The 27,574-nt window shown below is 46.9% G+C and overlaps 3 protein-coding genes across 3 annotated transcripts in view; 2 read left to right on the forward strand and 1 right to left on the reverse strand.

Moving 5' to 3' along the window:
• The first annotated feature begins 2,215 nt into the window (after positions 1–2,215).
• pex11b (peroxisomal biogenesis factor 11 beta) lies at positions 2,216–9,613 on the forward strand. The gene is made up of 4 exons (XM_072447312.1): positions 2,216–2,397; positions 3,958–4,073; positions 8,287–8,488; positions 8,871–9,613. Exons 1-4 carry the CDS (start codon positions 2,342–2,344, stop codon positions 9,211–9,213), a joined length of 717 nt encoding a protein of 238 aa, XP_072303413.1. The 5' UTR covers positions 2,216–2,341; the 3' UTR covers positions 9,214–9,613.
• Positions 9,614–9,703: 90 nt separating this feature from the next.
• On the reverse strand, positions 9,704–20,954 carry ilf2 (interleukin enhancer binding factor 2). The gene is made up of 14 exons (XM_072447311.1): positions 20,853–20,954; positions 18,942–19,001; positions 18,702–18,744; positions 18,520–18,624; positions 18,368–18,445; positions 18,181–18,283; positions 16,172–16,237; positions 15,988–16,104; positions 15,843–15,921; positions 14,904–14,991; positions 12,857–12,918; positions 12,608–12,722; positions 10,576–10,666; positions 9,704–9,857 (listed from the first exon to the last, which is right to left on the reverse strand). The coding sequence occupies exons 1-14, from the start codon at positions 20,855–20,857 to the stop codon at positions 9,706–9,708; spliced, it is 1,164 nt and encodes a 387-aa protein (XP_072303412.1). The 5' UTR covers positions 20,858–20,954; the 3' UTR covers positions 9,704–9,705.
• An 86-nt stretch (positions 20,955–21,040) lies between these two features.
• The window catches only part of LOC140361588 (CTP synthase 1), an 18,765-nt gene continuing 12,231 nt past the window's right edge, over positions 21,041–27,574 (forward strand). The window contains exons 1-3 of the mRNA XM_072447310.1: positions 21,041–21,399; positions 27,065–27,244; positions 27,323–27,493. Of these exons, the coding sequence (XP_072303411.1) occupies positions 27,079–27,244; positions 27,323–27,493 (337 nt within the window). The 5' untranslated portion in view covers positions 21,041–21,399; positions 27,065–27,078. The remainder of the gene's footprint in view (positions 21,400–27,064; positions 27,245–27,322; positions 27,494–27,574) is intronic.

Raw genomic sequence — 27,574 nt, forward strand, 5'->3', positions numbered from 1 at the left:
AGGAGCGGGAAAAGAAAAGGCAATGAGCAGATTGCAAATGAAATTAAATATGAAATATTGTTTGATAGAAGTAGTCAGAAGCAGGAGCTCCTCGCGGAGTGTGGCTGAAACCTACTGTTACACAGCATTGGACATATGAATACTGAAAAATAAAAGGTTAATGGCATGGAGGTGGTAGTGATAATTAACATCTTTATGCCCTCAGGCATTAATTTACTTTATTCATTCTTATTGAACCATTTACCCGTACATTGACATCCAAACACCAACAGTTACACTCACACATACCGTAAGAGTACAACCAAATACATTACAATCATATCTATTGTGATTATATAGATTTTTAATCCATTTCTTTTTTTTTTTGTAGTAATCCCTTTATAGTCACTTTCCCTTCTCTCTCTCCTTTTTTTTGTAACAAATGTAAATATTGCATACTTCCTGTTTTTTTGCCATTATTCCAGTGCGTCATTATGATGGACAAGATCCCAAAGAATCTGTCATAAGTTGTATCTATATATGGCATTATATTTTACAGCATGTGCAACAGGCGACGGATACAGTAAAGTAATCACTCTCTTGCTGTTAAAGTCATATTTCTGGTACAGATGCTAAATGGGAATTTATTTGTATTTCTCTCTTAAAACTCTATATAATAGAATATATAGCTATATATAGCTATATATTCTGCATTTTTTGTCTCTCTGCATTTCTGCATTTCTTTACATAAATAAATTCTATAACTCACCCCGTGAACACCTGACGAAATATAATGGAAGAAGACCAGAGGCATCTATATTGGGGATGAGCTCGTACTGGTGAAGCTGTTGTTTCACCATCTGTAAATATTGCACTTATTTCTCATCTTTGTGGACTGTTATTCTCCTGGGGTGGGGAGAAGGGAAGACCCAGATCTAGCGGTGAGGGTGAAGGGTGAAGGTGAGGGTGAAGGGTGAAGGTGAGGGTTAGGGTGAGGGTGAAGGGTGAAGGTGAAGGGTGAGGGTGAAGGGTGAGGAGTGAGGGTGAGGGTGAAGGGTGAAGGGTGAAGGTGAAGGGTGAAGGTGAGGGTGAAGGGTGAAGGTGAGGGTTAGGGTGAGGGTGAAGGGTGAAGGTGAAGGGTGAGGGTGAAGGGTGAGGAGTGAGGGTGAGGGTGAGGGTGAGGGTGAAGGGTGAAGGGTGAGGGTGAAGATGAGCCCAATTGAGCAAAATGCAATAGAATATTAGAGGCCAAGAGTTGTTGCAGGAGAATCATGAGGAGGGCAGAGAAAAGCACGTTGGAGGTAATACTGTGGTGAGAAACCTCTGTTCATGAAGTCAGCTGTAAGACGTATGGAAGGGATTAAAAGATCTATTCAGGCTTTAGAAACTGAGGGACTTGTAGCAGTCAATGATTGTCAGAAGGCAGATCTTTTAGCCAGAGCTTTTCAGCAGGTCCAAAGTGGATCAGTTTGAGAAACACAATGTTGGAAAACCGACGATACGTAAACATGGATCATTCTGATTGTTTTCCTCCATCATGAGTTGCTTAAGGCAGTAAATACGGCCGGTCCAAGTGCTCCAGGAAAAGATTGGCTGATGTATGAGATATTTAAAAACCAAAAAGAGGGTGTACTGCAGTAAGTTCTTGCACTGGTAAATAATGTGTGGGCAGAAGGGCGTGTTCCAGATGCTTGGAGGCTGTGGTTATCCCCATTTTGAAACCAGGAAAGGAGGGAAAGAAACCAGGTTCATGTTGTCTATAAGTTGAAAAAGGAGAACTGGGTTGTCCCATATCAGATTGACTTTAGGAAGAGGAGGAGCACCATGGAGTCAGTATTATCTCTGGACTGTGACATTATAAAAGCATGTGTATGTAAAGAGGTTCTTGTTGCCGTGTTCTCACATATTGAGAGGCCTCTGACATGCTGCGGAGGAGGGGCTGCTAACAGAGCTATGATGCCGGCATTCCAGGCATTTCTACAGGACCAAAGAATTCAAGTCAGATTAGGCAGCACTTTATCTCAAAGAGTGAGTCATGATAATGGGGAGAGTCATGAGTCCAGTTCTGTTTAAAAACACAGTTTATTTTCGATAGTGGCCTGCACATGTCATACCGCCTCTCACCGGCAGGAGGCAACAATGCGCTGTGTGGCGCGCAGCCTGCCGGAAATACACGAGACGTCGACTTCCGGAGGGGACTTCCGGTTCACGCATGCGCAGCCTCAATCCCGTTGTAATAGTTTATTTTCATGCCACAAACATTGTTCTCCAGCCTTTAAAGTCGAGCGATACCACGTGTCACAAGATAAAGGTTTTACAACAGTGGAATATAAATGACTGACGTGCGACATTAAACAGAAGAATGGACTCGTGGGTTCGTTTCAATGCGCAGAGCCAGGCCAAGGAGAGAGTGTTCAGGTAAAGTGCGTGTTCAGGTCACGTGCGCGTGTTCAGGTCAAGTGCGTGTGTTCAGGTCAAGTGCGTGTTCAGGTCAAGTGCGTGTGTTCAGGTCAAGTGCGTGTTCAGGTCAAGTGCGTGTGTTCAGGTCAAGTGCGTGTTCAGGTCAAGTGCGTGTGTTCAGGTCACGTGCGCGTGTTCAGGTCAAGTGTGTGTTCAGGTCAAGTGCGTGTTCAGGTCACGTGCGCGTGTTCAGGTCAAGTGCGCGTGTTCAGGTCAAGTGCGTGTGTTCAGGTCACGTGCGCGTGTTCAGGTCAAGTGCGTGTGTTCAGGTCAAGTGCGTGTTCAGGTCACGTGCGCGTGTTCAGGTCAAGTGCGTGTGTTCAGGTCAAGTGCGTGTTCAGGTCACGTGCGCGTGTTCAGGTCAAGTGCGCGTTCAGGTCAAGTGCGTGTGTTCAGGTCAAGTGCGCATGTTCAGGTCAAGTGCGTGTTCAGGTCACGTGCGCGTGTTCAGGTCAAGTGCGTGTGTTCAGGTCAAGTGCGCGTGTTCAGGTCACGTGCGCGTGTTCAGGTCAAGTGCGTGTGTTCAGGTCACGTACGCGTGTTCAGGTCAAGTGCGCGTGTTCAGGTCACGTGCGCGTGTTCAGGTCAAGTGCGTGTGTTCAGGTCACGTGCGCGTGTTCAGGTCAAGTGCGTGATGAACGATGCTATGACCCAGGACCTGACACATGTAAATACATGAAACACATGTGTTTACATGTGTTGTAAACACATGTAAACACATGTGTTTACATGTGTTTACATGTGTTGTAAACACATGTGTTTACATGTGTTTACATGTAAACACATGTGTTTACATGTAAACACATGTGTTTACATGTAAACACATGTAAACACATGTAAACACATGTGTTTACATGTGTTTACATGTGTTTTACATGTGTTTACATGTAAATACATGTGTTTACATGTAAACACATGTGTTTACATGTAAACACATGTGTTTACATGTAAACACATGTGTTTACATGTAAACACATGTGTTTACATGTAAACACATGTGTTTACATGTAAACACATGTAAACACATGTGTTTACATGTAAACACATGTAAACACATGTAAACACATGTAAACACGGCAGATTTGCCCTGGACTCGTTCGTTTCCATTCCTTGTCCCGCGTTCACTCAGAACAATCTTCTGTGGAGTCATAATGAAGATTATTTTTCTATTTCAAGGATTAAAAGTAGTTGCCAAAATACATTTTAAAGTAAGAGTAAAGTAAACTAAAGTTACTAATTGTACAAAGTACAAAGTTGTGGTCGAAGAAACTAGTTAGTAATATTAGTTAATATAATTGGTGACAAAATTATAATCAATTCTCAAAATCAGTTTTTTTAGTGAAAGAAATACACAACAATAGGAAAACTCAACTCGTATCTAAAGGAGTGGTACAAAAAGTGACAAAAGCTTTATGTTGGAAGTGTATAATTACATAAGAGTCAAAATATAGTCAGGAAGTGACTCAAAGTAGTACATTTTTAAAAGTGACTGTGTAAATGTGCTGTTGCTGTGTTCAGGGCCGCCCAGTACGCCTGCACTCTGCTGGGGGCCACTGTGTGCAGATCCAGCTCTGGGGGCCACATGCACCTCACCATCTCCAAACTTGAGGCACACATGAGCCTGACCAGGAAGTGTGAGTGACAGTTGTGTACACGTACACGCATGAGCACACGTACACGCATGAGCACCCGTACACGCATGAGAACACGTACACGCATGAGCACACGTACACGCATGAGCACACGTACACGCATGAGAACACGTACACGCATGAGAACACGCATGAGCACACGTGCACACGTACACACATGAGCACACGTACACGCATGAGCACACGTACACGCATGAGCACACGTACACGCATGAGAACACGTACACGCATGAGAACACGTACACGCATGAGAACACGTACACGCATGAGAACACGTACACGCATGAGAACACGCATGAGCACACGTACACGCATGAGCACACGTACACGCATGAGCACACGTACACGCATGAACACACGTACACGCATGAGCACACGTACACGCATGAGCACACGTACACGCATGAGCACACGTACACGCATGAGCACACGTACACGCATGAGCACACGTGCACACGTACACACATGAGCACACGTACACGCATGAGCACACGTACACGCATGAGCACACGTACACGCATGAGCACACGTACACGCATGAGAACACGTACACGCATGAGAACACGTACACGCATGAGAACACGCATGAGCACACGTACACGCATGAGCACACGTACACGCATGAGCACACGTGCACACGTACACGCATGAGCACACGTACACGCATGAGCACACGTACACGCATGAGCACACGTACACGCATGAACACACGTACACGCATGAACACACCTACACGCATGAGCACACCTACACGCATGAACACACCTACACGCATGAACACACCTACACGCATGAACACACCTACACGCATGAACACACCTACACGCATGAACACACCTACACGCATGAACACACGTACACGCATGAGCACACGTACACGCATGAGCACACGTACACGCATGAGCACACCTACACGCATGAGCACACCTACACGCATGAGCACACCTACACGCATGAGCACACCTACACGCATGAGCACACCTACACGCATGAGCACACCTACACGCATGAACACACGTACACGCATGAGCACACGTACACGCATGAGCACACGTACACGCATGAGCACACCTACACGCATGAGCACACCTACACGCATGAGCACACCTACACGCATGAACACACCTACACGCATGAACACACCTACACGCATGAACACACCTATACGCATGAACACACCTACACGCATGAACACACGTACACGCATGAGCACACCTACACGCATGAACACACCTACACGCATGAGCACACCTACACGCATGAACACACCTACACGCATGAACACACCTACACGCATGAACACACCTATACGCATGAACACACCTACACGCATGAACACACGTACACGCATGAGCACACCTACACGCATGAACACACCTACACGCATGAACACACCTACACGCATGAACACACCTACACGCATGAACACACGTACACGCATGAGCACACGTACACGCATGAGCACACGTACACGCATGAACACACCTACACGCATGAACACACCTACACGCATGAACACACCTACACGCATGAGCACACGTACATACATGAGCACACGTACATACATGAGCACACGTACATACATGAGCACACGTACATACATGAGCACACGTACACACATGAGCACACGTACACGCATGAGCACACGTACACGCATGAGCACACGTACACGCATGAGCACATGTACACACATGAGCACACGTACACGTACATACATGAGCACACGTACATACATGAGCACACGTACACACATGAGCACACGTACATACATGAGCACACGTACATACATGAGCACACGTACACACATGAGCACACGTACACGCATGAGCACGCATGAGCACACGTACACGCATGAGCACGCGTACACACATGAGCACACGTACACGCATGAGCACACGTACACGCATGAGCACACGTACACGCATGAGCACACGTACACACATGAGCACACGTACACGCATGAGCACACGTACACGCATGAGCACACGTACACACATGAGCACACGTACACACATGAGCACACGTACACGCATGAGCACACGTACACGCATGAGCACACGTACACGCATGAGCACACACATGAGCACACGTACACACATGAGCACACGTACATGCATGAGCACACACATGAGCACACGTACATACATGAGCACACGTACATGCATGAGCACACACATGAGCACACACATGAGCACACGTACATACATGAGCACACGTACATACATGAGCACACGTACATGCATGAGCACACGTATGAGCATATACACACGCGTGAATACACATGAGCACACGTACATACATGAGCACACATACATACATGAGCACACGTACACACATGAGCACACGTACACACATGAGCATACGTACACACATGAGCACACATGAGCACACGTACATACATGAGCACACATACATACATGAGCACACATGAGCACACACATGAGCACACGTACACACATGAGCACACGAACACACATGAGCACACGTACACGCATGAGCACACGTACACGCATGAGCACACGTACACACATGAGCACACGAACACACATGAGCACACGAACACACATGAGCACACGTACACACATGAGCACACGTACATACATGAGCACACGTACGCACATGAGCACACGAACACACATGAGCACACGTACGCACACATGAGCACACGTACATACATGAGCACATGAGCACACACATGAGCACACGTACATACATGAGCACATGAGCACACACATGAGCACACGTACATACATGAGCACACATGAGCACACACATGAGCACACGTACATACATGAGCACACATACATACATGAGCACACATGAGCACACACATGAGCACACGTACACACATGAGCACACGTACATACATGAGCACACGTACGCACATGAGCACACGAACACACATGAGCACACGTACGCACACATGAGCACACGTACATACATGAGCACATGAGCACACACATGAGCACACGTACATACATGAGCACACATGATCACACACATGAGCACACGTACATACATGAGCACACATACATACATGAGCACATGAGCACACACATGAGCACACATACATACATGAGCACACGTACACACATGAGCACACGTACACACATGAGCACACGTGCACACATGAGCACACGTGCACACATGAGCACACGTACACACATGAGCACACGTACATACATGAGCACACGTACATACATGAGCACACGTACATACATGAGCACACGTACATACATGAGCACACGTACATACATGAGCACACATACATACATGAGCACACATACATACATGAGCACACGTACACACATGAGCACACGTACGCACACATGAGCACACGTACATACATGAGCACATGAGCACACGCGTGAATACACATGAGCACACGTACATACATGAGCACACGTACATACATGAGCACACATGCACACATGAGCACACGTACACACATGAGCACACGTACACACATGAGCACACATGCACACATATGAACACACATGAGCACACACGTGCACACACACACATACATACACGTACACACATGAGCACACGTACACACATGAGCACACGTACACACGAGCACACGTACATACATGAGCACACGTACACACGAGCACACGTACATACATGAGCACACGTACACACATGAGCACACATGCACACATGAGCACACACGTGCACACACACATACATACACGTACACACATGAGCACACGTACACACATGAGCACACGTACACACGAGCACACGTACATACATGAGCACACGTACATACATGAGCACACGTACACACATGAGCACACATGCGCACATATGAACACACATGAGCACACACGTGCACACACACACATACATACACGTACACACATGAGCACACGTACACACATGAGCACACGTACACACGAGCACACGTACATACATGAGCACACGTACACACATGAGCACACATGCACACATGAGCACACACGTGCACACACACATACATACACGTACACACATGAGCACACGTACACACGAGCACACGAGCACACGTACATACATGAGCACACGTACACACATGAGCACACATGCACACATATGAACACACATGAGCACACACATGCACACACACATACATACACGTACACACATGAGCACACGTACACACATGAGCACGATGCTGTGGAACCTGCAGCATGTTCTTGTTCTCCCTCAGTGTTGCGTTTGGGGAACTCAGCAGAGGCTCTGGAGGCCGCCAAGAGGAGCATCCACCTGAAGGACAGTGTTCTGCGCCTCTGCTTAACGCTCAGCCACCTCAACAGAGCCATGTACTTTGCATGTGATAACCTGCTGTGGGCCTCTAAGACGGGGCTCCTGCCCACACTGGACCAGCCCAAGTGGAGCCAGAGGTCCTTCAGGTTAGTCTTCCAAAGGTCACGTTTGTCCTAAACCATCATTTCATGCTTTGTATCGTTTTAGTGAAATTGGATTAGATGACACAATAAACTACCCAAATAAATACAAATACATCTAGTTTTAAAGGATTTACAACCTGATATTACATTTTTTTTTAATTATTAGCAGACTCTGGACCCGAGATAGTTATTTTGGGGGTCCTGGCCTGAAAAGTTTGTAAACCCTCGTCATAGAGCGGAGCTGCAATGCTTTTTATTATCATCCAGTGGTGAACGTTTTTGACCTAAGAGTCAAAAACGAATGCTTTCCAATGGCAGGTGATGTGCAGTGTAAATGTACTCGATGTCTAACACTAAGAGGGCGTTTGTGTGTTTGCATTCACAGATATTACCTCTTTGCTCTGATCATGAATCTGGTGCGTGATCTGTACGAGCTGCGGCTGCTCAGTGAGAGTGAGGCTCGCTGCAGAGCCACCAAAGCAGCAGCAGAAGAAGAGCTCCACACTGTCCCCTGTGCGAGGTCACAACTGCAGCTGCTGCTCAGCGTGTTGCACAACAATCCTTCACTGCTGCTGGACCTGGTGAAGAACAGCTGTGACCTGTTCATTCCCCTTGACCGCCTTGGGCTCTACGCCACTGGCCCCGGCTTTGTGGGAGCCTGTGGGCTGACCTCATCACTTCTGTCCATCCTCACCATCGTTCACCCCTGGCTAAAACTCAAACCTTGAGGCCTTCATGCCCTGGCTCAGACTGGGGCCCTGAGCGAAGAGGCGCTCCAGCACGTCCCGCTGGACAAGACCTGTGCAAGTCCACCGCCCGTGGAAGTCCACCGCCCGTGGAAGTCCACCGCCCGTGGAAGTCCACCGCCCGTGGAAGTCCACCGCCCGTGGAAGTCCAGCACTCAGGGATCTGTGGTGACCGTTGTAATGACTCAAAACGAGAATATCAACAGTAGCACAGTCTGAAAATAATTGCAATCTAACATTAACAAAAGCATTACTTCAAAGTAGTTCTCTGTATAATCCAAATAACCTGAAGATGTATACGGTGGAGAGAATAAGAGGTAAGAACGCCTCCTCAGCCGGAGCATCAGAACATACTCAAGACCAGGCTGTTAAAGTAAAAAACCAAAGGCTTTATTGGAGATCACGGCCTTTACACACTTAAAACAAACACAAGAATAAACTTAAATAAACTTGGTGGGTTCCGTTTTGATGGAGTCACTCCTGGGTCTCCATGCTCTCATCCTCTGCGTCTCCGCCCTCCTCCAGCGCCTCGTCCTCCTCCTCTTTCCTCTCTGGGGGCTTCTCATAGGCCTTCTCTGATGGAGTGACGATGACTCCGTCCCACGTGGACATCTCTGAGGCCAGGTCTGAACACAAGACACTTTTCAACTATCGGGACTCAACAAGACTCACGTTTATGTGAAAGACTAAAAAGCATGTATCTGAACGTGTAAACATACAGCATGTTTGAGCAAGCAAGTATTGTCAAAGACAAATCTGCAGCAAATATCAAACATTTTCTATATCACATCCCCAATATTAGAACCAGAGATTTAATACATAATCACTGTTTTTATACTGTAAAAAACATGCCACAAGTGTTTTGTACACTGTCATGTGCCTTTAATCTGAATAAAACTTATGTGACTGTGACTGCTCAGACTGTCAGTGCTTCTGCTCAGACTGACTGCTTCTGCTCAGACTGTCAGTGCTTCTGCTCAGACTGTCAGTGCTTCTGCTCAGACTGTCAGTGCTTCTGCTCAGACTGTGACTGCTTCTGCTCAGACTGTGACTGCTTCTGCTCAGACTGTGACTGCTTCTGCTCAGACTGTCAGTGCTTCTGCTCAGACTGTCAGTGCTTCTGCTCAGACTGTCAGTGCTTCTGCTCAGACTGTGACTGCTTCTGCTCAGACTGTGACTGCTTCTGCTCAGACTGTCAGTGCTTCTGCTCAGACTGTCAGTGCTTCTGCTCAGACTGTCAGTGCTTCTGCTCAGACTGTCAGTGCTTCTGCTCAGACTGTCAGTGCTTCTGCTCAGATTGTCAGTGCTTCTGCTCAGGTACAGAGGTTAGGACAAATGACTCACAGCTTGCGTCTCCCTCTAGTCCCAGGATCTTCCTGTAGCCTCCATGAGACAGGACTCGAACCAAAGTCTGAGCTGTGAAGCACACCATATCCTGCAAAGACGGGACAGACTCACATGAGGGACACAGACTCACATGAGGGACACAGACTCACATGAGACACACAGACTCACATGAGGGACACAGACTCACATGAGACACACAGACTCACATGAGGGACACAGACTCACATGAGGGACACAGAGGGACACAGACTCACATGAGACACACAGACTCACATGAGACACACAGACTCACATGAGACACACAGACTCACATGAGGGACACAGACTCACATGAGGGACACAGACTCACATGAGACACACAGACTCACATGAGGGACACAGACTCACATGAGGGACACAGAGGGACACAGACTCACATGAGACACACAGACTCACATGAGACACACAGACTCACATGAGACACACAGACTCACATGAGGGACACAGACTCACATGAGGGACACAGACTCACATGAGACACACAGACTCACATGAGGGACACAGACTCACATGAGACACACAGACTCACATGAGGGACACAGACTCACATGAGGGACACAGAGGGACACAGACTCACATGAGACACACAGACTCACATGAGACACACAGACTCACATGAGACACACAGACTCACATGAGGGACACAGACTCACATGAGACACACAGACTCACATGAGGGACACAGACTCACATGAGACACACAGACTCACATGAGGGACAGACTCACATGAGGGACACAGACTCACATGAGGGACAGCGCACAAACATCCAAACACAGAGTTAACAATGTGACAGGATTATAGTCTGAAGTGTTCTAGTGAGTCATGGTGAGGACACGCGTGTGAAGCTCAGAGACGCTCAGTGTGCAGATAATACTCGTAGACTCGGACACTGACTTGTAGGTTCAGACTTAAGTATTTACTTCAGAAGTTCACAAGCTCGTACTCTGATCTTTCAGCTTTGGTGGACTTGACGTTGTAGGAAATAAATCAGATTTCTACCGTTACTTTTAATGGTGTTTGGCAGCAAACTGAAACCAAACCTACTGTAACTGACATTTTATGTCGGTTGGTTTCTATAAAGAGTTACATTATTTTCACCTACTGTAGTCGTACATCAGCCCTGGGATAACGTCTATAGCCTAAGCCCTCAGTGCTGTCTCCCTAGTTCCCTTCCAAGACTCATAGGAGTCAGATCCTTTCTGCGGCATCCAGAGTCTTGCACTTCTCTGCCCGCAGTTTTTTTGCATCAGCTTTCAGCTCCCTCAACTCACCCGTTCTGCCTGAAGTAGGTTCTGCCTCAGAGGCGCACCTGCCGTCTACTCCCGCCTTGAGGCCTGCCATATCGGCTTTGGAGATAAAGCCAAAGTAATCTTGACAGTTAACCTGGTCTGGACCTGGTCTGGACCAGGTCCAGACCAGGTCCAGACCAGGTTAACACTAGAGTTCTTGTCACTACGGAAACTCTGTTCCATTCCACCCAAGGCGGTTCAGAGCTCTAAGGATTATGAGCCTACATTGCCCAAATGAAGCAGGTTTTGGCTTAATCTTGTTTTCGTGGAATTCCCTCTTTGAAGCATCATCTTCCTCTCACTTCATTCATTACATTTAAAGTGATGTTTTCCCAACACTGTATAGACAGGGCAGGGCGCCTGCCTCGCCAACAGCGCTCCCTGCCCTGTCAATCAAATGATGCAGTGCTAATCACTTGAAAAATAAACGCAATTAATAGTGAAACGTGGCTCCTGCCACAATCTGAGGTCATTACGTCATCCAACTCTAGAACCTAAACGCAATTTATAGAAACCAAATCTTTAATTTCCCTTCATTCTCATGGCCTAATACCATTACATCATCATCACATAGGTGTACTTTTTTGGCCTAAGGAATTTAATTTATTATTTTCTTGAAATTGTAACAAAGTTCTTAAAATATATTTTGATATGAATAATCCTATTTTAACATAGTAATCTTGACATGTAAAGACTGACCTGCTGCTCCAGGGTCATGACCGTGTGGACCCTAAAGTTTCCACTTTCACATGGGTCTGTGATGCCGACAGATCCAGGCAGGAAGAGGCCGGCGGCCAGCATCTGCAGGCAGCGTCTGAAACAACACGTTTTACTACAACGCTCTTCCATTTGACCACATTAAACAGATTATAGGTGGTCAAGAAAAACATGAGTAATTTCATTTTTGAGCTGGAATTTTGGGGTGTAATCCAGATCCAGAGGACAGACCTGTAGGCCACGTTGAGAGAGAGCGGCTGTCTGGAGGGGTTGTTCATCACTGCAGAATGTCCCTGCAACACAAGCAACAGTTGGTCTACAGCCACAGCGTCACCACCGCGCAGTCATCCCCGCGCAGTCACCACCGCACAATCATCACCGCGCAATCATCACCGCGCAGTCATCACCGCGCAATCATCACCGCGCAGTCACCACCGCGCAATCACCGCGCAATCACCGCGCAATCATCACCGCGCAATCACCACCGCGCAATCACCGCGCAGTCACCACCGCGCAGTCATCACCGCGCAATCATCACCGCGCAATCACCGCGCAATCACCGCGCAATCATCACCGCGCAATCATCACCGCGCAATCATCACCGCGCAGTCACCACCGCGCAGTCACCACCGCGCAGTCATCCCCGCGCAGTCACCACCGCGCAGTCACCACCGCGCAGTCACCACCGCGCAGTCACCACCGCGCAGTCACCACCGCGCAGTCACCACCGCGCAGTCACCACCGCGCAGTCACCACCGCGCAGTCACCACCACACAGTCATCACCACACAGTCATCACCACACAGTCATCACCACACAGTCACCACCACACAGTCACCACCACACAGTCACCACCACGCAATCATCACCACGCAGTCACCACCACGCAGTCACCACCACGCAGTCACCACCACGCAGTCACCACCACGCAGTCACCACCACGCAGTCACCACCACACAGTCACCACCACACAGTCACCACCACACAGTCATCACCACACAGTCATCACCACACAATCATCACACAGTCACCACCACACAGTCACCACCACGCAGTCACCACCACGCAGTCACCACCACGCAGTCACCACCACGCAGTCACCACCACGCAGTCACCACCACGCAGTCACCACCACGCAGTCACCACCACACAGTCATCACCACACAGTCATCACCACACAGTCATCACCACACAGTCATCACCACACAGTCATCACCACACAGTCACCACCACACAGTCACCACCACACAGTCACCACCACACAGTCACCACCACACAGTCACCACCACACAGTCACCACCACACAGTCACCACCACACAGTCACCACCACACAGTCACCACCACACAATCATCACCACACAATCATCACCACACAGTCACCACCACACAGTCACCACCACACAATCACCACCACACAGTCACCACCACACAGTCACCACCACACAGTCACCACCACACAGTCACCACCACACAGTCACCACCACACAGTCACCACCACACAGTCACCACCACACAGTCACCACCACACAGTCACCACCACACAGTCATCACCACACAGTCATCACCACACAGTCATCACCACACAGTCATCACCACACAGTCACCACCACACAGTCACCACCACACAGTCACCACCACACAATCATCACCACACAATCATCACACAATCACCACCACACAGTCATCACCACACAGTCATCACCACACAGTCACCACCACACAATCACCACACAGTCACCACCACACAGTCACCACCACACAGTCACCACCACACAGTCACCACCACACAGTCACCACCACACAGTCACCACCACACAGTCATCACCACACAGTCATCACCACACAGTCATCACCACACAGTCATCACCACACAGTCATCACCACACAGTCACCACCACACAGTCACCACCACACAGTCACCACCACACAGTCATCACCACACAGTCATCACCACACAGTCACCACCACACAGTCACCACCACACAGTCACCACCACACAGTCATCACCACACAGTCATCACCACACAGTCATCACCACACAGTCATCACCACACAGTCACCACCACACAGTCACCACCACACAGTCACCACCACACAGTCACCACCACACAGTCACCACCACACAGTCACCACCACACAGTCACCACCACACAGTCACCACCACACAGTCACCACCACACAGTCACCACCACACAGTCACCACCACACAGTCACCACCACACAGTCACCACCACACAGTCATCACCACACAGTCATCACCACAGTGACAGGGACATACCAGCAGGTCCAGGATCCAGGGCGTGAGCGGCTCAAAGCCAGGGAAACGCAAGCGCAGGTCCTTGAGCAGACGAATCAGAACCTTCACCCTGACAAGAAAATGTATCAATAATAAGTGGATTTATTTGATTCCAGACATGTGCAAAAGACAAATTTCCTTTTCACAGTATTTGGGACACGGTGGGGCTGGAATTTATTTTGTTTCTCCTATTGATACTTGAGTGACATAACATTGGGGGAGACAAAGTGCACAAATTACAAATGCAGCACAATACAGTTTTAGAGCGTCTAAAATAGGGGCCTTTAAGATTATTGCATCCAGTCCCCCAGATGTTTTAATCTGGCCTGCAAAACATTTCTAACTCACTTTATTAAATTTCCTATAGAAATATAGTGTTTTTATCCCTAGAACTACAAGTCCTTTGCAGCAGTAGCACCCTCCCTGCTCAGCCGCACACTTCCTCAAACGTCTCCCCTTGGCAAGACTCTGCGCCCCCCAAACAAGCGCACACCGCACACTGAAGATCTGCACATGAATCATTTGTCAATAAGCTTAAACTATAAAAAGACTGAGCTCACATTGAGTTTTCATAATCAGAAATCATATCAAAAGTCCATATTCCTGTTCCTGCTGCTGATGTATGACTATGGACTCAGTCTTTCACCTGCTGCAGTGTCCACATGGAACCATTACCCAGCTGTAGAAAGCCATTTATTTCTTATGGTTTTATTTTGTTACATTATGTTCAGCCCACGGCCCAGCCTGAGCTTCGGAGTTCACTCCAAAAACTCATTGAAATTTATCAATAAACCAACATCGAGTGATGATTTGAAATGACAGGATCTTAATTAAATTGAAACCTGATGTCATTGCACACCCAGGTCACAATGCAGTTTCCTAAGATGACTAGAAGATTTAAATCAAACAGAGCAAACTTACGTAGACTGAGAGGCGTTTTCCTCAAACCAGCGGGCGTGGCGGATGGCAGCCAGAGCACTTTGAAGAACCTTGATATCCACTGAAATGACAGAACAGTGTGAATGTCTGAAGAGTGCAGCTCCTGTGAGGGTTCTGTGGCTCTTACAGTGGAGCTCAGGGTCCAGTTTGCGCAGGTTTGGAGGAACCGTAGTGATCAGAATCTTTACAGTGGCATCTGCAGAGCTAATTTCAAAACCCGTCTCATTGGTCAGCATAGACAGCACTGGAAGGACAAGAGGCGCCATCAGATGAGGGAAAATGACACAGGTACCACGGCTCCACCCACATACCTTCTGTCGGGTCCTGGGCTCGCAGGGTCTCCACCACTTTGTTCCCCAGAGCAGCTACGGCCTCCACTGGAAATGCAAAGCAGAAAAACACCATCTCATGCAGGTATAATCAAGGAGTCTTGGATAATAATTCGTTTCAGAATGATTTCATTGCAACCTCTACCAATAACCAAGTCTAATTTTAGGTAAGGCGGGTGAAATGTCCTGGCTAATCATTTATATACATTTAAATCCATCACTCAGTATATTGACCTTATTCTGCCCTGCTCACTTTCCTTTTTTTGCCATAAATCAGCACTTCTCTTGTAACAACACTTCGGATCCAGCAGGAACTTGAGGGAAAAGTCTCACAGCTTAATGCTCTAAAATAGATTGATTTGTGTAAAATAGCCAACGTTCATGTGACCAACAAGTCAACAATACAGATTCCCTGGGCGGCCTGAAAACCCTTTATAGTATGTACAACTTAATATTCTCTCAAGGTTGGCAGCCCTATGTTAACTAATACAACCGAAAGAAGGATGATGTTGTTTGGCGGCGCCAAGACGGGCCTTTCAGAATATAGTGAATATCTGTTCTCAGAAAACATCTGCGAGAGAAGCAGAAACTAATCTACTAGGATCTAAACTCCATTGAGTCTTTGGGGGGAGCTCAGTGTTCTTGCTGAGGTTGGAGGACAGTTTGCCTACAGCGGCGCTCGCAACAAGTCAAAGAGTGTGATCATATTGGCTTTCCAGGCGGCGCGAGCATGGTTTTCTTAATACCTGGCGGTATCTTTTGGCGGGGGCCCGCCGCAGCATCGCAACATCTTTTGGGCATGGCGGGGGCCCGCCGCAGCAAGGCCGGCCCCCGCCATGCCAAAACCCCTCAGCGAGAACACTGGAGCTGGAGAAGGCCTCGTCCAATGGTCACTCATAATTACAAGATCAATTGGGGAAAAATAATGCAACACTGGCTGGAAATAAATCTTTTCATATTGCAGAAGCTGAAACTATGCCACAGCGAAGCTGTAATCAAAGTTAGTTCTACAAAATATTAGAGCCTGAGCCCCTTTTTCTGTGGCGACTTTATTTTTAAGACAGTGTAATTCATGATCAAGTCTGTGTCTCATTCATCCAGGAGTGTTCCATTGTAGACAAAGATTTTTTTAAATGTATTTTATGATCATGAATTCCAGACCCAGATATATAATTGACAATTAGAAATTACTGAATCTCTAACCCTATTATGAATAAATGAAGATCCAAAATAAGATTAGTAATTCGAGTCAAAATTAAAAAAAAAAAGTAAATCCAACAAAGCACTTCATTTTAATTTGGGGTCTAACCCTACATCAGGTCTACAGCCACCAACCTTCATCATTGGAGATTTTAAGCTTGACAAGCAGATTTAAAAACTAAATTTAACCACCACATTTATCACCTCGAGCTTTTATCTAGACCCAAATGGGTTTGATCTTTTAGCGATCTGGAGCGGGTGATCCACGCTTTTATCTCTGCACGTGTCTTTTAACTGGCACACGTCGTAGAGCACATGCTACACATGTTTAACACTGCATTGGCTCCTCGTTCATTTTAAAATGTATTGACATTTTTATTAGTTTTAAAGTGCTTCAGAGACTGGCCCCTGCACTTCAGACCTCATTGTTCCCAAAGCTCCTGCAAACTCGGTCGCACTCGTGAGTTTAAAACATGCCACTCTCTGTTGAGCTTTTGCTCCTGCAGGTCCCGGGACAAGCTCAGTGTGAAACAAAGCGCCAGTTTCAGGTGTTTTTTTTATTAAAAATGTAAATAAAAAAAATATCGAGGCACTAAAAAAAATCAAAGCCTTTTTTTCCCCGAATTACTCTGTTTACTCGTTTAAAGAAATAGGATTTTTTGTCAAGTTGAGAACTCAAGCGAGTGTTTGCCCCTTTTTTTTCATCCCCCACCCTCCTGTTGTTTCCAAGACGCCGCCGCCTCCCATCAAACCTCATGCTTCAAGAGCAGCCCTGGTGTAGAGGCACTTACGTGTGGGCAGGATCTTGAGAATAACAACCAGGTCGGCTACATTATGTCCAGTCGTCATTGTGCCCTTCTTGTAGGAGCCGACTTGGCGAACTTCTTCAATTTGCTGAGAGAACACACAAAATACAGAAGGTTTTTTTTTCGAAGACAAACATGTATGTTCCTGTTCTTGTTGGTCGTGGTCACTTACCACTTCAAAGTTTCCCGGTGCAACAATCAGATTGTCAATGACATTATTGATTTTGGTGACCAGAGACAAAATGGATGACTACATGGGAGGAAGAGAGAAATGTGAGTGTTTGGCTTGTCCCTGGGCACAGAGGGTCACACAGCCATTCTGACCTGCTCGGCTGAAGTGGGGCTCAGATCTTGGTTCCTCTTGAGCAGACACTCATTGAAGGCAGTCTCATCCGGAGCAGGTTTAACCCGCGGGAAGGCCATCTCACACTGAAACAGAAGGTCAGCACAAGGGTCACTTAGTACTGGAGCTCACGGGATCACACTGGACACAATGTGCTACTCACCACATAGAAGTCAAAGGGGATGTGTGGGACGAACGGCCGGTACCTGAAAGGACAGCAGGACGTGGCTTTATTGAAACATACAAGGTGAGGGCCACAGACTGGTGAACAAGACAGTAAATTGTTCAGTTTAGCAAAGGTTTAATGTGCCTCAGCACCATCCAACCCGTAGGAACCTTAATTCTGAGTTTATTTTACAATCTTAAAAATGGGGACTAGGCTTTAGCCCAGAGCTACACTCACCCTTGCACCAGTCCTCCTCGGGCCCCGAAGCGGCCTCCTCTGCCTCTGCCGCGGTCTCCTCTGCAGCAAACACACACATTAGACACATGCAAGTAACAGTTGTACAAACTGGGCCGTTCCCTCAATACGCTGTATCGTAACTTGTCATGTGCGTGTGTAGGGAATGCAGTGAAGCTGGATAGACTCTTTTGTCGTTCCCCAATACTACTGCTCTCATTACGCACAAAACGCGCAGTGTAAAGGAAATCGAGGAGCAAAACTGTATCGATATGATTAGAAACCGTGTAAGAGAGTGAAACAAGAGGTGCGATGCTGACACTGTGGCGTGTGCAGAGCCAAAGTGGTTCAACTTCTTACATTTATGAAAACATAATGCAGAGATTTGTAACAGAAAGAGTCAATAGTTTGCAGTGTGTAGTGTTTACTAGAGCCTCAATCTGTTCTGCAAAAGTGCAGAAGGGCTCCGGGTGATGCTGGAGCTGGGGCAGAACAGAGGAGGAACAGAGCATAACGAGTTGCTAATATTATATAAAAAAGTCAGAAGACAGAAAATTAGATTTCTTATTTATTTCTTAGTTGAGGGCCCCAGAACCCACTTACTGTTTAGTCCAAGCACTGTCCTGGGATTTTTCTCAGGTTTATTTATCAGAATTATTTGGGGTTTGTTTGGTCTTGAATTTAATATATTCATGTTTACAAAACTTCAAAAACATTTATTTGCACCCTTCACTTTTAAAAATATTGAGCAAAAATAGTGTTTCTATCATCAAATATTTAGTCTTTAAGAAAAATAAAATTGATTTTGTTCTTCAAGTCCATGGATTCTTAAAATAGTTTTGTTTAGTTATTGGTACTTTGACAACATAAATACTACTTACACATTTATGGTTTAGGCGACCTGCTGATCCTTAAATGGAACAGCAACATTTGGGCGGTTCAGCACAGAGTCTGCTTTTAATTGCAGTTTGGACATTAGTGCAGCCAAGACAAAGAGTGGACTTGACTTAAATCGTAATGAAGTCTCTTTATCACGCGTTAACAGGTTATCGAATGCCAAACAGCCTAACAGAAAATGACTTTCAGGATCAGCCTGCAGCTGATGTTATCCTAGGTGAGACTATGTAAGACAGGGGTTCATCCGGGCGGAGCTGAAGGTAAAACTACAACACTCCTGGAGAGGACAAGCAGGGCAATGTTCACAGTCCGTCCCCTAAAGGTAAGACTTGTCCCTAATTTGGAGGCTGCTGGTATGTGAATGAAAAGCCTCGTGTTACACATCCTTTGAGGAAGAACTCACAATTACATTAGGCTACTATAATAATTAACTTAATTAACTGTAGGCTATGCTAAATACAATACCATTAGTATTTTTCCTTCTGTGTAACTGATTGCGCAGACCTGTCCACAAGCAGCCCAGTGTTTGGAGGTTAATTTACTCACCTTTGCCTATATTGAGTATTCATTGTATCTAACCAATAACAACAAACCTCCAAATATAACTAAATAACTTTTATTTTATTCAAAATGTCCTTCTTGGGAGAGGATTTAAACCCCCATAATGAGCCTCGTGTGTGATGTTGGTTAAATGCCTTTTCAAAACCACGTTTATCTTTGGGTGATGATGAAGATGCTCTTAAAACATACACTGCACATATAAAGCAATTCTAATGCACAGGACAATAATTCATGTACATATTTTTCAGCTGTTATTGTACATGAGGGTTGGTCAATCAACATTTTCCTGAGCTGAAAATCAGTCCCACTCCGGCTGATTTAAAGCAATGATGCTAGCTTCATTCATGCATTAGCCTGACTGAGCTAACAAACAACCGATTCGTGCTGATAACAAGAGCCTGGGCTGTGAGCACTGGACCCGGGCAAAGACGCGTGGTGGTGGGCGCGACATCTTACCTCATTGCGTAAGACGTTTTGAAGATTTATTGATCAAAAAAACGAGAATAGCTCGGTTTGTCAGTGTGAAGCTGAAGCGGCCGATCTGAGCAGAGGGGGATCCGGAAGTGCGAGACGAGCTTTCTTCTTCTTCTTCGTTTTCGGCAGGCTAGACACCGCTTCTTCTTCTTCTTTGTTTTCGGCAGGCCAGACCTCACCAACTCATGTGTCCAGCACGTGTGGAGCCAGAGTGAGCCGTGCCAGCTAACACCAGAGACACCAGAGGACACCAGAGGACACCAGAGACACCAGAGACACCAGAGACACCAGAGGACACCAGAGACACCAGAGGACACCAGAGACACCAGAGGACACCAGAGACACCAGAGACACCAGAGACACCAGAGACACCAGAGGACACCAGAGACACCAGAGACACCAGAGGACACCAGAGACACCAGAGGACACCAGAGGACTTCGTGAGGGACAAAGATCGAGGAGCTGGAGTTTCTTTACAGTGGTTAATCTACTTCGTTGCAGCGGGTTTTGTCTCGAAAGTAAAGCTCTGGTAAGGAACATCTCAAACGTGATGCTGATGGTGAGGTTCAGCACAACAAAGTGACTGCTACTTACTCTGGTGATGTGAATGAATCCAGTTTGATTAAGTTTTATGTTATTTAGATTTTACACTGATTAATAGTTATTCCGCATGATAACGATGTTAAGAAGTGAAATATCCTAAGAAGGTGGTGTGTATTCTATGTTTGCTTATGAGCTCAAATGTGGTCATCTTTTAGCTGAGGATGTCCTTTTACAATGTATCACGTTACTGTTCGCGTTTGGAATTCTACCAGGCATTATGATTAATAGTTAGCTCATGATTATAGTGGTGTATTTTGTGTAGTTATGCATCTTAAATTAAAGACTTGGCACGGGATTAACCTGCACTCGCACTGAATGTCATATCTATGATGTAAAATGCACTTAAAACATTGTGTGTTTTATGTATTGACTGTGTGGGAAGTATAACTGTGTCAGTGGTTCCTGGACATCAGCAGCAAATATATCTTAAATCCTTAGAAACGCCAGATGCCTTTTTTTAGGTACAAAACTACAATGAAAAGTAATAAGAAACTTCACTAAAAAGGCCTACTCATCAGATTCTCCATCTGTTCTTCTGTATCTACCTCTGGATCTACCTGCGTTGCACCAATGAAATTTCCCCATGTGGGACAATAAAGGAATATCTTATCTTATCTTAAATAATGAGTCCAAATGGTACACAACTATAGAATAAAGACCAAGAATCACTACAATGCTAAAGACTGCGCACCTGGCCTTTTATTCCAGTCAGAGACATCTTTTAGTTGTATCATGAGGTCAGATGTATTTATTTTCATATAAAGTGGCCTCAATTGTTGGATGTGTGAAGCAGAGACTTTATAGTCAAGCCTAGAACCATCTCGAGGATTCAGCTTGTTGATCTAAGCATCTGCAGCTATTTTGGCACCGTTTCCTATTCAATTTATTTTTGTAACGCCCAAAATCACGAGGGACGATTTCCCAGAGTCCTCTGTCCTTAGACCCTCCTTCTCAGCCAGGAAAAACTACAAAAAACCTCCTTGGGAAAAAGTATAAACCTGGAGGAGTTCCAGAGTGAAGGAGAGATCTGACTCTCACAGACGTGAGGGAGACTGGAGCTGGAGCCACTCAGGAGGAAAACCAGTTCCTCAGGAGGAGAACCAGTTCTTCAGGAGGAGAACCAGTTCTTCAGGAGGAGAACCAGTTCATCAGGGGGAGAACCAGTTCTTCAGGAGGAGAACCAGTTCTTCAGGAGGAGAACCAGTTCATCAGGGGGAGAACCAGTTCTTCAGGAGGAGAACCAGTTCATCAGGGGGAGAACCAGTTCATCAGGGGGAGAACCAGTTCTTCAGGAGGAGAACCAGTTCTTCAGGAGGAGAACCAGTTCATCAGGGGGAGAACCAGTTCATCAGGGGGAGAACCAGTTCTTCAGGAGGAGAACCAGTTCATCAGGGGGAGAACCAGTTCCTCAGGAGGAGAACCAGTTCTTCAGGAGGAGAACCAGTTCTTCAGGAGGAGAACCAGTTCTTCAGGAGGAGAACCAGTTCATCAGGGGGAGAACCAGTTCTTCTAGGCAGATGGAGTAGAGACCGCTTCACCAGGAGAGGATCATCTGAGTCCACAGGTCATCGATGAGCCTGATCCACTCCCCTCTGGGAAGTGAGAAAAAGAAAAGGCAATGAACAGTTTGCAAGTGGAATTAAATATTAAATGTAGTTTGATCGAATAAGTCTTTAGAAGAGGATAGTGTTCAAGCTGCCATACTTCCCTCATAGTTGCTCCTAGGGCAGCGGAGCTGAAACTGTAGCTTTATATTTCTGTTCCTAACTGGCCTGAACAGAAGACATTTAAAGAGGAACGTTTTAAGCCTGGACTTAAATTAAGAGACTGTGTCGGCCTCTTTAACATGGACAGAGCTGATTCCATAACACAGGAGCTCTACCTCCTACTGTGCTTTTAGAGACTCTTGGCACCACCAGAAGGCCGGCATTCTGAGAGTGAACAGCTCTGTTTGGATGATATGATTCTATAGCATCTTTGAGGTGGGAGGGGCCATGTCATTTATAACATTGTAAGTCAGGAGTAGGATTTTAGAGGCGTAATGTGCTCTCGTATTTTTGTTCCTGTTAGTAATCTTGCTGCTGCATTTTGAACCAGTTGAAAGCTTTTTATAGAGCTTTTAGGACCTGCTGTGAGCAGGAGTTACAATAGTCTAATCTAGTCGTTACAAATGCAGGAGATGTTTTTCAGCATCACTTTTAGGCAGGATTCTTCTGATTTTGGCTCTTGTTGCGCAAATGGAAATAGTCTGTTTTACAAGCTTGATTTATATGAGCTTTAAATGAGAGCTTCTGGTCAAAATAAGACTCCAAGATTTCTTACAGTAGAACTAGAGGCTTCACTGACATTGTCCAGTGTGACTATCTGCTCAGATAGAGCGTCTCGTAGATGTTTAGGACCAGCACAACGACCTCCAGCACAATGACCTCCAGCACAACGACCTCCAGCACAATGACCTCCAGCACAACGACCTCCAGCACAACGACCTCCAGCACAACGACCTGCAGCACAACGACCTCCTGCACAACGACCTCCAGCACAATGACCTCCAGCACAATGACCTCCAGCACAATGACCTCCTGCACAATGACCTCCTGCACAATGACCTCCAGCACAACGACCTCCAGCACAACGACCTGCAGCACAACGACCTGCAGCACAACGACCTCCTGCACAACGACCTCCAGCACAATGACCTCCAGCACAACGACCTCCAGCACAATGACCTCCAGCACAACGACCTCCAGCACAACGACCTCCAGCACAACGACCTGCAGCACAACGACCTCCTGCACAACGACCTCCAGCACAATGACCTCCAGCACAACGACCTCCAGCACAATGACCTCCAGCACAACGACCTCCAGCACAATGACCTCCTGCACAATGACCTCCTGCACAATGACCTCCAGCACAACGACCTCCAGCACAACGACCTGCAGCACAACGACCTGCAGCACAACGACCTGCAGCACAACGACCTCCTGCACAATGACCTCCAGCACAATGACCTCCAGCACAACGACCTCCAGCACAATGACCTCCAGCACAACGACCTCCAGCACAACGACCTCCAGCACAACGACCTGCAGCACAACGACCTCCTGCACAACGACCTCCAGCACAATGACCTCCAGCACAACGACCTCCAGCACAATGACCTCCAGCACAACGACCTCCAGCACAATGACCTCCTGCACAATGACCTCCTGCACAATGACCTCCAGCACAACGACCTCCAGCACAACGACCTGCAGCACAACGACCTGCAGCACAACGACCTGCAGCACAACGACCTCCTGCACAATGACCTCCAGCACAATGACCTCCAGCACAACGACCTCCAGCACAATGACCTCCTGCACAATGACCTCCTGCACAATGACCTCCTGCACAATGACCTCCTGCACAATGACCTCCTGCACAATGACCTCCAGCACAGTGACCTCCTGCACAATGACCTCCTGCACAATGACCTCCAGCACAATGACCTCGGTTTTTTCAGGGTTAAGAAGCAGATAATTAATTGTCATCCAGGTTTTTATCTCCTTCACACAAGCACTAAGTCTGTCTGATCGCTCTGATCAGGTTCATTGATAAATACAGCTGAGTGTCATCTGCATAGCAGTGGAAGTTAATGCCATGTGACCTGATCATGTGACCTAACGGCAGCATATACAGAGTAAACAGAACTGGACCCAGTACTGATCCCTGTGGCACACCGTAGGTTACTTAAGAACAAGGTGATGAGCTCTGTTTTACTTTATGAAACTGGTATATATCGATAAATAGGATTTAAAGCAGCTGAGGGCGGGGCCTCTGAGGGCGGGGCCTCTGACGCCTACATCACATTCTAACCTCTGCAGTAGAATGTTGTGGTCGATGGTCAAACACTGAGGTCAGAACCAGGAGTGAGACCAGTCCATCAGCAGCTAATAACAAATCATTTGTGACTTTAACTAGTGCAGTTTCAGTGCTGTGGTGGGCTCTGAACCCTGCTGTGGTGGGCTCTGAACCCTGCTGTGGTGGGCTCTGAACCCTGCTGTGGTGGGCTCTGAACCCTGCTGTGGTGGGCTCTGAACCCTGCCGTGGTGGGCTCTGAACCCTGCCGTGGTGGGCTCTGAACCCTGCTGTGGTGGGCTCTGAACCCTGCTGTGGTGGGCTCTGAACCCTGCTGTGGTGGGCTCTGAACCCTGCCGTGGTGGGCTCTGAACCCTGCTGTGGTGGGCTCTGAACCCTGCTGTGGTGGGCTCTGAACCCTGCTGTGGTGGGCTCTGAACCCTGCTGTGGTGGGCTCTGAACCCTGCTGTGGTGGGCTCTGAACCCTGCCGTGGTGGGCTCTGAACCCTGCCGTGGTGGGCTCTGAACCCTGCTGTGGTGGGCTCTGAACCCTGCTGTGGTGGGCTCTGAACCCTGCCGTGGTGGGCTCTGGACCCTGACTGGAAAATTTTAAATAAGTTATTGTCCTGTAGGTGGCGGCAAAGCTGTTTAACCTCAACATTTTGATTTTAGAGACAAGGGAAAGATTTGAAATAGGTCTGTAGTTTACCAATAGGTCAGAGGTTTAAGGACGTCATGTTTGAAGGATGTGGAACATAGTATTTATTATATTAAGAATAGGGTCTATAATTAGGGGGAGAATGTCTTTGAGGAGCTTGGAATGGGGTCTAGGACACAAGTGGAGCTTTTAGAGGACATAAGGGCTGCTCTTGATCAACAGTTTGAACCTTTCTACATTTACAGGTGGATTTATATGTGACACTAGTTTTACAGCTTGGGCTAGTTCAGGGCGAATAGTGGGAGTCATTTCATCTCATTTATCTCTGATTGTTTTTATTGTATTGTTAAAAAATAGGAGGAAATCATCAGAGCTGAGAGAAGCTGGGAGTGAGGGCTCTACTGCGCTGTGACAGTGTGTTACCATGGCTACAGTGTGTCACTTTAGTTGACTTCTATTAGATGTGAACAGTCTCTGGTTTGGACCTCACACGGAGCTGCTGATAGGACAGGAGCAGCTTCTCCTGCTTTTAGAGATTCTTCTGTGTGGGAGGAGCCAAATGATCTTTCCAATGTTCTCTTTGTTTATGTGAGCGCAGTTCTTCGTTGTACCAGGGGGAGGCGCTTTGGCCTAACGACCTTCTGTTTTTTTTGTCGCTGTCAGTGTTAAGAACTTTCTGCTTTGATACATAAGAATTAAGGTGTTTTGAGTTACCTGTGACTTGCCTTGAGATTACACAGAAGTAGTTAGTCCTACTTTGGCGGCTAAAGAGCCATTTATCACTTTTGTGGCTCCTTATCATGCAGTGGCAAAAATAACACTTCAGATTTGGTCAACGTGCGTTTATATTTAACCCAAGCTCAACGGAATTATATCATATATTTTTCCATTGAGCTTCATATTCTGGGTCACACCAGCAACGCTCTGATTTGAGCTGAAATTAATTAATTTTGAAAGACAAGGTGAACCCCGGATTTCCCATTTCAAAACAAAAATCAAATGTCCAGCAGCAGTTAGACGGACCCCACGCAATATTTGCTTTTATTTTTGTATATTTGGCATGTAATAACATCCTGTTTGACTTGGATTTCAGAGCCCAGAAGGAACATGAAGTACATCCTGGTGACTGGAGGAGTCATCTCAGGCATTGGCAAAGGCATTATAGCGAGCAGCGTGGGCACCATCCTGAAGTCATGCGGCCTACATGTGACCGCCATCAAGATCGACCCGTACATCAACATTGACGCTGGAACCTTCTCTCCGTATGAACACGGTATGGCAGGTTCAACGTACACGTCTGTGGCAGAAACTGTGTTAATGTGTATGTTAATGTGCCACACTGTGTCTTTAGGGGAGGTTTTTGTGCTGGACGATGGAGGCGAAGTGGACTTGGATCTAGGGAATTACGAGAGGTTTCTGGACATCCGACTTACCAGAGACAACAACCTGACCACGGGGAAGATCTACCAGTCCGTCATCAACAAGGAGAGGAAAGGAGACTACCTGGGGAAAACGGTGCAAGGTCGTTTTCATATTTGGTTTATTCACTGACAAATTGACCCATTTAAAATATGACATCATCAGAATGTTCAAAATCCCGGAA

This window comes from Eucyclogobius newberryi, unplaced genomic scaffold (assembly GCF_026437365.1).
Source record: "Eucyclogobius newberryi isolate DKJ021-1_F unplaced genomic scaffold, fEucNew1.0.hap1 SCAF_16, whole genome shotgun sequence".
Classification (NCBI taxonomy): Eukaryota; Metazoa; Chordata; class Actinopteri; order Gobiiformes; family Gobiidae; genus Eucyclogobius; species Eucyclogobius newberryi.

Coding starts and splice junctions, on each gene's coding strand:
- pex11b (XM_072447312.1), top strand. CDS start 2,342: ATGGACTCGTGGGTTCGTTTCAATGCGCAGAGCCAGGCCAAGGAGAGA. Junction 2,398..3,957: donor GCCAAGGAGAGAGTGTTCAG/GTAAAGTGCGTG, acceptor TGCTGTGTTCAG/GGCCGCCCAGTACGCCTGCA. Junction 8,489..8,870: donor TGGAGCCAGAGGTCCTTCAG/GTTAGTCTTCCA, acceptor TTGCATTCACAG/ATATTACCTCTTTGCTCTGA.
- ilf2 (XM_072447311.1), bottom strand. Junction 16,238..18,180: donor TCTCAAGATCCTGCCCACAC/GTAAGTGCCTCT, acceptor TTGCATTTCCAG/TGGAGGCCGTAGCTGCTCTG. Junction 9,858..10,575: donor ACTAGAGGGAGACGCAAGCT/GTGAGTCATTTG, acceptor TCTTGTGTTCAG/ACCTGGCCTCAGAGATGTCC.